General features: G+C 33.4%; 1 protein-coding gene across 2 annotated transcripts in view; it reads left to right on the top strand.

Annotated features, from left to right (window-relative positions):
• The first annotated feature begins 1,344 nt into the window (after positions 1-1,344).
• The window catches only part of LOC110035734 (ras-related protein RABE1c-like), a 38,608-nt gene continuing 27,234 nt past the window's right edge, over positions 1,345-12,718 (top strand). The window contains exons 1-2 of one of the 2 annotated variants that reach the window (XM_020740016.1): positions 1,345-1,526; positions 1,623-1,780. In XM_020740016.1, coding sequence (XP_020595675.1) covers positions 1,708-1,780 — 73 coding nt within the window. In that variant the 5' untranslated portion in view covers positions 1,345-1,526; positions 1,623-1,707. The remainder of the gene's footprint in view (positions 1,527-1,622; positions 1,781-12,718) is intronic. The other variant, XM_020740015.1, reaches the window with a different exon arrangement.

The raw sequence follows: 12,718 nt of genomic DNA on the forward strand, positions 1-12,718 counted from the left end.
TTTAGATTCCCTCCCCTTTTTCCCCCTCCAATTGGGAGCCTCCCCCCTTCTCTTTTCGGCCAAAGTCTTCTCTTTAAGGATGTGGATGAGCTTTCCCAAGAGTTGCCTAAGCATTCCTTCAAAATATGTCCTCATCCAAAGCTTCTTAATGAATTAATTCTGAAGTCTCGGGAAAATCTCGCCGTCAGCGAGGTCGATGGCGCCGTTGGCACCCTAGTTCAATTCTCATTTTGTCCCTTTTCGCTCCAAATTCACTCCTTTTTGCATCTTTTTGCTCCAATGAATCTATTTCATCATTCTTGTAACAAAACATCAAAATAACATTTCTTTAAAGTACAATATCATTAAAAACAATATAAAATATGTATGAAAATCTCAACATATTTTTCTCTGGTCACTGTACCACTGAAGTACATAGGAATGAAGGGGGTGTTCTTGTTCCGTAAATGAATATTAACCATGGGACCCATTGGTGTGACCGAGAGGCAATGAAGCCAAGAGATCGTTAAGTCGAGTGGTTGTTTGTGGAGGTCCACATCAAATGCCTTAGAGCTGAATGATATGTTTCACTTCCTTGATTTACCCCTCATCCGTCTGAGATGCTCTGCCTTCCTGACATGTCGGACTGACTGACTGAGTGCGCTGCCTTGAGTCGTCCTAAGTAGATTCAGCAGAGCCACATCCCTTCCTCTGCCATCCACGAGATGTCTCTGCGATTCGTGTCGACATATTTTCGATGTACAAATTCTTATAACAATTTTTTATTTTTCGGGTTCGGAACTTGATGTCAGTTGGCCGAACGACAGAGTAAAGAACAGGTCGCTTTCGAGAGATTTCGCCACCGGGAGGGAGAGTCATTAGAAAGTGACGAAAATGCTCACTAAAGTTCGAATTTCATTATATTAAAAGTTTGAATGTGATATATGTAAATTCAGAAACTTCATGTTATATGTATGTAAAAACCTCGTGAACATAATGAATCACTGTGTTAAATTTGAAGCCTGCTATCTCAAAATCGGAAAAAATTTGGTACATGAGACGTATGCAACACTGCGTACATAATGGATATTATATAAGCGTTATATCTTCATTATATTCGCGTTATATCCCTTGTAACCTCCATGTAACCTCTATATAACCTACCTGAACTTACAAATAAGTTTCACGTTTCTGTTTTCACATATCTGTAGTTTATATGTAGGTTACATGAGAATTATACAGAGATTATAAGAAATATAACGCGAATATAAAATCGATATAATATCCATATAATCTCCATTATGTGAAGTCTCAAGTAAGCAAATTTTTTCCCTCAAAATCAGATCAATCAAAAGCTGCAGGCTGTGAGGCAGGAGAGATGGGCAAGACCGAGGGGCACTGCACGCTGGGACTACTCTTCGCTTATTTGGACCATTCCGTTATATAACCGAGAACTTCGTAGGCTGTTCTCTCTCTCTACCCCCGAAGCTTTTCAACGGCCGACCCACGTCGACTGACCCCTTCTCTTCTTCATCGCGCGCAATCTGGTTTTGTCTTCGCAATCTTCGATTCTCGTTCCGGAAATTTTTGATTCACCTCAAGCTGTCTTAATTTTTGACCTTGTAACTGCGCTGCTCATGCAGACGGGATCTGAGGTTTTACCGAGGGAAACACTGTTCTTCGCGTTGACTGGAGCTGTCGTCCTCCCACTTTTCTTGCAATTCTTCCATGGCTGCTCCAACTGCTAGGGCTCGCGCGGATTACGATTATCTCATAAAGCTCCTTCTGATTGGCGATAGTGGTGAGAGTTTCTGTAACCTTTTTCTGTGAGTGTGAATGGGATCGCTCTGTTAAGTTCTTATTTTGGCCTGCAAATGCATGATATTGGTTTCTTTTTCCCCCCGATTCATTTTGTTTGCCATTTTGGAGGGATTGGTGAGTTCTGTTTGGGAATTCATTATGGTAAGCGTTCTCTCTGATCCTTTTGGATTATACGGAACCGGAAGTTACGAGATTTCCGATTTGTTTGCAAGGGTTTTGGGAATTCGGATTTTCTAGCAGTGCCTGGTTTTCTTTTTTAGAATAGGTTTAGTTTTTTCAAAGATCATAGCGTTATAGTGGTTGATGTTTTGCCTAAAGGTTATTGAATGGAACTTTGTTCGCTTCAATCATTGTCTTTTCCTTTTTAATCTTTTTGGGAAAACTTAGTTGATCTAATGCCCTTCTTATTTATCTATTTATTAATTTTTAACCTTCTAGGAGCCTTCAGAATACGATTTTGTTGTCCCGGTAGTCTATCGTCTTCTTTGGCCTTATTTCTACCGAATTTTATGGTTTGGGTTTTTCTCTGGATGCAAGTTTTAGATCCTTCTTTTTTTCCAGTTCGTGAAGTTGTGCAGCCATGACTCTTTTCTCAACTGGCAGTTCTGTTGTAAGTATATAATTATCGTTATTTACTCATTTAGCTACTGGGAATCTATTTTGTTAGATTCTAAACCCGAGAAACTGGTTTTTGTGTACATTTCCCTGACTTAAGTGGCAAATATTATGAAAACTAAAAAATGCATAAGATTTTTCATTTGTGATTGGAAATGCTTTTTGGAAGTTCTTGATAAAGTCTTTATTATAATCCATGCGTAGCCATAGGAGCTAAGTATACTATTTTTTGGATACCATTGCTGGCTTGCTGCTACATACCAATGTAGTGGAAAGTCATATTTTAACAACTGGTGGCTTTATCTCTTTTGTTGCTTTATGTGTAATTGTAGGAAATTTAAATTATCTGGTTTGTCATTGGTACGAAAATTTTCATCTTCTATCATATGGTTCATTTTTACGTTTTGCTTGTGGAAACAATGGTCTTGTCATCTCTTGCCGTCTCCCTCCCCTCACCTAAATGTGAGTAGTGATGAAAAAATGTATAAACACGCATTGTACTTCAGCAAGAGCAGCAGCGTGGTACACTTCAAAAACCGCACTATAAAATGATGTAAAACAGTTTAGCATGCTAAACAAGAGGATTATTGAAATTAATGAAAAATCTATCAGCTTTGGATATTTCATTGGAATTATCAATAGTTGACATTTTACTTCATTTATATTTTTTCCTGTTTTTGTGCGACTGTAATTACTTTTATAAAACTCATTATGAGAAAATTACTGTTAAAGTTTTGTATGTTTCTGTTTCTTTTACCGCATCATGTTTAACCTAGGAAGTCTTCATTCCTTATCCTTTTTGCTTTTCCTTATCACACAATTTTTTTCATCCTCCATTTTTTTTTTTTGAACTTCTTTATGAAATTTCGCTTGAGAGGAGGTTTGTAATGAAGAAAGTAAGCTTGCGACTGATTAAAAATGCAATAAACTCGAATTCTTCACTTGATGAAAAGAATTCTTGGAAAGATTATGATTACTGTATTATTTCAGGAAATATTAATAGCTAAGTGGATGTTGATGCCACAAAGAGGATACATCTAAGATGGTCCCCCTCAAATAGAGTACTAAAGAAATTTAAATATATAAAAAGCATTTATTTTGCAAAAAGAAGAAAAAAAGAGAACAATGAAAGAGAGAAAGTCTTGCTGACTATAATGATTGCAGTATCTGACCAAGAATAGTGATGTACTGTGGGAAGCATTTAAGTAGTAATATAATACAGAAAGAGCTGCAGTGTGGGACAACGCAAAAACTTTATCATATAATGACAAAAGGTTTATCATTCTAATCAAGAGGATCCTTGAACCTAATCAAAGAACAACTATCAATTCTAGTTTTTATGTTTCATTGAGATTATTGTTATGTGCGATATTTTATTTCACTTCCTTTGTTTTTACTTTTGTGCCAGTACCATTACTGCTATTAAACTATTATGAGAAAGTTAAAATAAAAAAAACTGGTGTATGGTTTTATTTCCTATCATCCTCTTCAGTTCTTTTTGTTTTGTTATGTAGATTTTCATCTTCCGTCCACTATAAAAATAATAAATACTAGAATATTGGATTAATTGTGAATGAAATGATCTAAAATATTAGAGAATTCTAGCATTTAATTAGTGAAAAAATGAAATTAGCAGGCAAATTGAATTAATTTTCACAACTTAATTTTTTTTTTTCATTTTATCATCAAAATCATTAGCACTAAATAAGCCAAAAACAAATTTAATTGTTAAAATAGAACAATGAATAAAATTATTAAGCAGAAGTCATGTTTCATTCTGGTACAATGTGATGAATTTTTTGAAATTAAGTAATTGCACTTGCAATGCATTCGTAGTGATTAGATCAAACTTATGATCATAAGTTTGAAATCAGAAAGAAAATTTTGTTCAATACAAAAATTTTCACTTGTATGTTTTAAAGCACTAATTTATTGATTTTTCATAACCTAGTTTAGCAGATGAGGTTGGTAAATGAGAAATCTTAATTTAAATCTAAGTTCCTTGGACGGGATAAAAATTTTCTGAAATATAATCTGAAATTTTCATGTCAACCAAACAACAATTAAATTTGAGTTTCACTTATAAGCTGTATACTCTAGTTCAGCTAAACTCGCATGAAATGGGACGCTGAAAAATTCATTAACTTGTAGCACCACCTACTTCATTTAATTCCATTCAGCTTAAATTCAATTATGGATAAGGACAAATATCTCCTTTTGCTTCATCAACAAATCCACCACCAACAGCTAAGCACCTAAAAGTCCCACAGAATAGCAAATTATTTACCATCACAAAATCAACTTTTTTTTCTCTTTTTTTTCTTTTTGAATTTTTAATTTTTAAATGAATGATGTAAAATTTTATCGCATGGGCATAGATAAACATATTAAGTATTTTAGGATACTTCTCATTGTTTTGTAAGGATTAACCCCACTTAAATCATGGCTGAAATCGTGCTAACTATGTAGACTAATTTAAAGTTGGGGAATAAGTATATTCTTTCCCAGCCAATGCAATCTTTCTTAGCTGCCCTCTTCACTAGCATGTACTCAAATACAATGCTTAAAAAAAAAAAACCAACTAGTAAAAAAAATAAAGTAAATAATTGCACATAAATTAATACTTAATGCAATGCTTCCTACCATATTAAACATAAAAATTTGCATCAAATTTGTTCAAAATGTAAAAAATAAGCCTTGATGAATTTAGAGTCTGATTTAATAAATTTGGACCTAAATGTTAGTCATATGTTGATTAAACTATGAATCATCACATATGTCTATCTTGTTATCATTGAAGCATCCTTAAAACTAAGTAGACTAATTTAAAGTTGGAAAATAAAATATATTCTTTCTCAGTCAATGCGACCTTTCTTAGTCGCCCTCATCACTAGAATGTACTCAAATACAAAAAGTAAATTAAACCAACTAGTAAAATAGTAAATAAATAATTGTACATAAATTAATATTTAATGCGATGTTTCCTACCAAAATAAACTGAAAGATTTACATCAAATTTTTTCAAAATGAAAAAAGTAAAGCCTTAATGAATTTAGAATTCGATTTACTAAATTTGGACATAAATGCTAAGTCTTATGTAGAGTAGTCTATGTATCATCACAGCATGTATATCTTGTAATCTATGTATCAACACAGCATTTATATCTTGTTATCGAATAAATTATCCTTCAAATTTATTTTTAATAATTTACACAATCCTCATAATCTAAAATAGCTTCTGGATTAATTTGCATGTGTGTATTTGACAGTGGATTGGATGTTGATCACAAGGAATAGGTGAAAAGAGAGCGGATTCTAGGGAATTAACAATAGGCTCAATAGTTGAGGTCAAATTACATACATTGAAAGTTATATCTATCTGTAATTTATTAAAATTTTCAAGTCCTGGGGCATTAATTCCAATGCATTGCAAAATTGTTAATTATAAAACTTTCTTATGCAATCAACTCCTTAAAGGTTCATGATAGAAGCTTTTTTAGATTTGAATCTACAATTTTTATATCACCACGCTTAAATTTCATGTTCCTTTCTACATCAATAGAAAGCTTGTAATTTGCATTATTAGTTTCCAATTTCTTGAGAATATATTGAAGTCGATCATACATATGTTTTCCAAATGATTGCATGCATTAGGTCGAAATTTATTGGTAAGTTATATAGGCTTTCTAGGTTATTACCTTGTGATGTCACATATCAAATTTCACATGGGTGTATTTTTTTATTAGACAATGTAGCAAACTTCATGATCTTTTATTAACCACTTCAATTTGACCATTTCTTTATGAGTTATAAACAATTGAAATTTTAAACAGTATTCCTATTTTTCTCCAAACAATTTTCTTGAAAAACTCATGAATTTTAAATTTGGATCCAGAGAATTATTTAACTTAATAATGTAATTTAACCGCCTGATTATAATAGGTTTTTTGGTGTTGGATGCATCAACATTTTCATTACAGTATAAAATGCATCATTTTTTGAAAATAACTATTAATAAAAAAAATAGATTTATGCTTTCTAAATAATTGTGACAAATCTATCGTAAAACTCATACCAACATCCTTCTATGCTTTCTATAGAATTGGTTAAGATGTATACAATTTTTTTTGTTATTTTTTCTATCATTAGCAGACTGATAAGCTCTACATTGTAAAGGAAAATACTTGCTATATCTATTTCTAGACTTGACTTGACTTGTACCGAAATGTTCAACACTCGCAACTTACATGTAATTCTAAAATTAAGAAATCCCTAAATAATGAATAAAAAATATAAAGAAGATTAGTCATAAGTAAATAATCATCCTTAATCATGTAGCCTTTGCTAAGTAAAGATACACCATTATGCAAAATTTTTACCTGCGACATACTTTCCGTTCTTCATAATCAAAATTTGTAGGCTTAACCTACATGGTATACTTGAGAGGCTAATAGGTTTATTATCAAATCTAATACAATATTTAAGGACAAACGAATATTTTTATAGGCATTCAACCCATCTTTTATGTCTATCTCTTAACTTTATTTGAAGATTCAGAAATTTTAATGCTTGATGATTGACAATTAAAACATAGTTCAACCTCTCTAGGTAATAGTTAATATCTCTTATATCAAAAAGCCTACACAATAAAAAGAATTACCCATTATAGTTTGAATATTTTTGCTTAGCTTCATTCAATTTCTTCCTAGAGTGTACAGATAGGATATCTCTCTTGGCTTGACGCTGCAATTTGTTTTATAGAAGCATCACAAGGGACCTTAATCATTTTATTAAAGTCGAGCAACATAAATACAAAGGCATTAGTAAATCTCTCTTTTATTTCACTAAAGCAAGCATAATGTTTCTAGTCATTTTCATTTCTTTTTAATTGATAATTTGTAATTGGAGCCATAGCAATACTAAATCCTTCACTGATTTGTTTACTGAAGGTAGCCAAATGATATTTTAAATAAGTCATTGATTTTAGTGGGTGTTAATTCGTCATTAATTATCTTAGCTTTATTAAAATCAACAGATAATGTACCCTTAGACATAACAAATTCTAGAAAGATTACAAATAAAATCATAAAGCAACATCTGTTGACATTAAAATGCTATTTTTCTATTTGTATATGCTCAATTACTTTCTTAATGTTTCACTATATAATAGAATATCATTTTTTAAGTAAAGGTCGCAAGAAATGACTTATTATTCTTAGGAAAGTACTAGGTACATTAGCTGACTCAAAGCGACATTAATAATCATTCCTATAATCCTTCATACTTTTAAACTTAACTTTTCATTTGCCACATTCCTTGTTTTTATATAACGTTAATCACTTGTCAAATTCGTCTTAGAAATGTCATATTATCATTAATCATTTTAAGCATTTTTTCAAACACTACTATAATGTCTATATTTTATCGTAATTTAATTGAAGGCTATTGTTGATGCATATTTTTCAACTATTATAAATCATATTGTATCTATATTTAATCATGATTTTATTGTTTCCTCACCTTTTCTAAATGTAAGCAAAACATATATAAGGACTAATGCTTTATACGTAATTCATCAACTTGTCTTTTAAATTAAGCATTTTATTAGATTTGCTTTTATAATGAGGCAAATTAGGCATTGATGATCTAGATTCTTCATGGTATATAGATCTTTTGACTCGAGTATCAATTTTCAGAAATAACCCGATTTAGTTCTGCTGACTGGTCCTGACTCATTTTGGCTGATGACCCATCTTGCTCATGGTATTGCTTACCCTTGTATTGAGATTCGTGCTGCCTGAATCCGGTCATACATATCTAGTTTTCTAGCTTTGAAAGTGACAGTCGTGACAAAAAACAAGAAAGTTGGAAGCCGCATTAAGTGCAATTTTAATTAATTTTTTTTTTGAAATTGACATTTAATAATTAAACTTTTTGAACTTTCGTGCACTGCCATTCTACAAAAAAAAACTGTCGATAGGGGTTGTGGCTCTAGCATTTTTTTCTTGTTTGAGGTTTTTAATCGCCTTCTTAGCTGACGTTCTGAGAGTGAGTGAAAAGAAGGGGTATGCTGGAGGACCGTTGGACAAGATCATGATGAAAACCTTTGGGTTAACTGTCGAAAAGGTTTTCCCCTGGCACACTCCTGCGGCGATCAACAGGCGACGAAGATGCTCCGAGGATAGCTAGCCTGCTAAGAAGAATAAAACAACTGGCTTTAAAAAGGGGTTCTTTGGGTGGATGGTAACGATGACATCGATTCGAAAATGCACCTCAAGGGGTTTTATTTCATGTTAAATTTCTTAAGAGTTTCAGATATTTCTTTTAAGACTTTATATATTGTTCGGGTGTTTTACTCTTCACTAACATATCATGCATATACATTTCAACTTTTCTCCCCTTTTGTTTTGCAAAAAGTACATCCATTTAATGTCGATGGTGGCTCCGAAATTTTTAAGCCCAAAGGGCATTACATTAGAACAATATACAACTTCGCAAGTAATAAAATCCTTTTTTTAAGCATTGGCGGGATGCATCTTGATCTAATAACCCGGGGAAAGCGTCTAGGAAGTTCATCACCGTGAGCTCGACTGTCGAATTTACCAGCACCTCAATCCTTCGGCAGAGGGTAACTGTCTTTCGGGCAAGCAACGTTCAAGTTGGTGAAGTCAACACACATCCGCTACTTTCCATTGGGTTTTCACACCATCACCACATTGGATACCTTTGCTGGATGTAGCTTCCTGGCCAATTTCTTTACTTGTTGAATCGACTCGACTAAAGTAGCGGCCGACGCCCTCAGTTTCTGCTTTACTGGTCGTACAGCAGGGTCGATGTTCAACCAATGGCATGCAATGTCTACGGGGACTAAAGGCATTTCTGCGATAGACTATGCGAAGACGTCTTGGTTCTCTCGAAGGATTTGGATGAGAATTGCTTTCATACTGGAATTAGAAACTTCACTGATTAGAAAGAATTTACCTGTCACTTCCTCCGTAGTGGGGACTTGGATGATGATTTCGTGGGTCTCGAGGCTGCCCTCTCTATGGCTTTGAAGATCGAGCGTCCCTTACTCGAGAATGGTCATCGCTCAGAGGTAGCATTCTTGACTGTTCCAAATCTTCTCGGATGGTGATGACTTCTCCCTGTCTCGGAAACTTTATCACCACGTGGTAGGTGGAGGTTATCATCCGGAAGTTGTTTAGCTGTGGACGACCGAAGATGGTGTTGTAGGTGCTGTTTACCCAGCATCGAGATTCGTGCCGCCCGACTCTGGTCATATATATATAGTTTCCAACTTTATTGTTTTTTGAAAGTGACAACACAGTGAACTCTGGAAAAAAGAGATATTTTATGCCAATGGTCTTTGAATAGAGAGCATTAGTCAATTAAAGAACAGTAATATTTTCTTTTTTTAATGAAAATATTGAAAAGAGTTTTTTTTATCCGATTATACCATTGTAGCATGCCCCGTTAAAAGTCAGAAATTTCTTGAAGCTCTACCACATTTAACAAAGCCATGAAATCACTGTTAAAATAATTTCTCGTACAAAAAGGACAAATAAAATCCAAATATGTTTCCTTCTTCTCTGTTTTGCATTTAGAATATACTAATGGATCTTTAGGTTAAAAGGGCTTTTTTTCGGAATCTTGTGATTGTCGTATTTTGCTGATGGTGATTTTGCAACTTGGGGAGAAATATTTGAATTTCTTTCATTTGGGGAGAAATATGATTTTTGTTTTGAGGCACGTAGTGAGTTTCCTATCATTTCTTTCATTTGGGGAGAAATATGATTTTTGTTTGGGGGGGCGGATATGGAGGGGAGTGAACACGTTGAGTAGAAATAAGAATTACGTTCAAAGCTTTTTTTTTTACCATTAGCAAAAACTTCAACTGCTTGAAATACCGTATCAGGAAGTACATCTCGCGGAACTTCAAATAGGCTTATTGGATAAATGACAGCTGGGCCTAATTTGAACAACTCGGGTATAAATAATGTCAACTACATTCAAGGCTCTTTTTTGACCATTAACAATAATTTCAAATACAATATTATATCATAAGGAATTTAAACAACAGCTTCAACTATAATATCAGGAAATGCAGCTTGCGAAACTTCAAACATGCTTATCAGCTAAATGACAATTGACTCATACAAATTGCCCAATTGCTTCTCGTGGATTTTCATAACTCGGCTACACAAAAATGTGATATGTATTTGAAATAGATGCTCGAGTTATTACATATATCATGATCAATACATAAATGAATCAAGCAACTATTTACTTTCCATGAAAAATATTTCTTTTTTGCATAGTCTAAGCATTGTTTCTTGGAATTTCTACAATAAACTCGATAGGTAGCTTGTAGATGTATTTGACACTTTTACAATATAAAAAATCAGGGAGACCATGGCTTTTTCTCACTCAGACAACGACCAAAGAGGCCGACTGTACCCAAGGAAGCACGAAATGATTCAGTACCTCAAGAGTTTCACATCGTTTCAATAGAAGGTATTTGACTACATGGGAAAATCGAAGCAACAGTCAACCTAATTTACGTCTTTGGACAACAACTTATTTTTCAGCTAGAAGCAAGACTTCTATATATGAGATATAGTGATCTACCTAGTATATTTATGTTTGATGTTTATCAATGAGACTTTCCTATTGTGTGAAGTTTTAGTTTGTCTTTACTTTGCATAGGTTGGGTTGGTAATTGTTATATGTGTTGCTCAAGGAAGCCTTTTCTCTAAACATGGATTCTAAATTTTGTAAGGATATCCATGAAAGATTGGTCAATTGAAGCATTTATCTTAATATAATAATATGATGCTTTGAAGTTGTGGTTGACTTTTGGTAATTAATATAAATTTAGAATTGTTGAGTTCGATCTTAAACTCTTTGGAGGTTATCTTTCCTACACTGACTCTAAGACTTAAACTACGGTTAATTGGAACCCTTCGGGTAAAATAACATTAACTCCTTCATTCAAAGTTCCTTTTTTACCATTAGCAAGAACCTCAAATGCAACATCATATAGTAAGGAATTCGAAAAACGGCTTCAAATACAATATAAAGAAGTACAACTTGCGGAATTTCGAACGTGCTTATTAGCTGAATGATAACTAGCATATATAATTCATCCAATTGCTTCTCGTGGATTTTCATAAGTCTGCTTTGAAGAAATGGGATATGGATTTGAAATTGTGGATAGTCTGCTTTGAAGAAATGGGATATGGATTTGAAATAGATGCTTGAGTTATTATCTATATCATGATCGATACATATATGAATTTAGTCATCAATTTTTTACCCAAGAAAAAAAAATTTCTATTTTGTATTGTCCAACCATTGATTCCTAAAAGTTCTACAATAAATTTGATAGGTACTAGTAGATGAATTTGACACTTTTACCATATAAGGGATCAGGGAGGCCATGACTTTTATCTCATTTGGGCAGCGTCTAAAGAGGATGGTCGTACCCAAGGAAGTATGAAATGATTCAGTACCCCAAGGGTTTCATGTTGCCTCAATACAAGGGTATTTGATAGCACTGGAAACCTGAAGCAACGTTTAGACTTGTTCACATCTTTTGACAGATAATGACTTGCCCTTTTTCAGCTAGAAGCTAGGTTTCTATATATGAGATACAATGATTTACATAGTATATTGATGCATGTTGTTTATATGTGAGATTTTCCCATCGTTTGAAGTTTTAGTTTATCTTTGCTTTGCATAGGTTGGGTTGGGAATCGTTATCAATGCTTTTTAAAGGAAGCGTTTTCTCTAAATGTAGATTCTGATTTATGTCAGTATATCCTCGGAAGATTGGTCAACTGAAGTATTAATCTTATCATAATAATGTGGTGCATTGAAATTGTGGGCGACTTTTGGTAATGGAAATATAGATCTTTAGGTTGTTGAATTAGATCCTGTAATTTTTATGGAGGTTTTTTGGAAAAATATGCTCTTAATAGGATACCTGTTATTACACTGATTTTAAAACTTAAACTATGGTTAATTTGTCAATGCTGTATTGATGCTGTACCTTGTTAACCTCATTTTTTGAGCTCTTCTTTTCACCCTCTCTAGAGCCTAGGATCTAGCCTTAGGATTTATTATATAACTCTCCTGATGACTAGTACAGGGACCCACACCAAGTAGAAATTCGAACCTTTTCTTGACTCTTTGTAGTTTCATATGGGTGGTTTCAAATCCTCAATATTTAGTTGAGTTAATTAAGACCAACATGTCGAAACTCAAGTCGAGTACCCATAGGAATTGTAATAGCCAATAGAAA

This window comes from Phalaenopsis equestris, unplaced genomic scaffold (assembly GCF_001263595.1).
Source record: "Phalaenopsis equestris unplaced genomic scaffold, ASM126359v1 Scaffold199515, whole genome shotgun sequence".
NCBI classification, from domain to species: domain Eukaryota; kingdom Viridiplantae; phylum Streptophyta; class Magnoliopsida; order Asparagales; family Orchidaceae; genus Phalaenopsis; species Phalaenopsis equestris.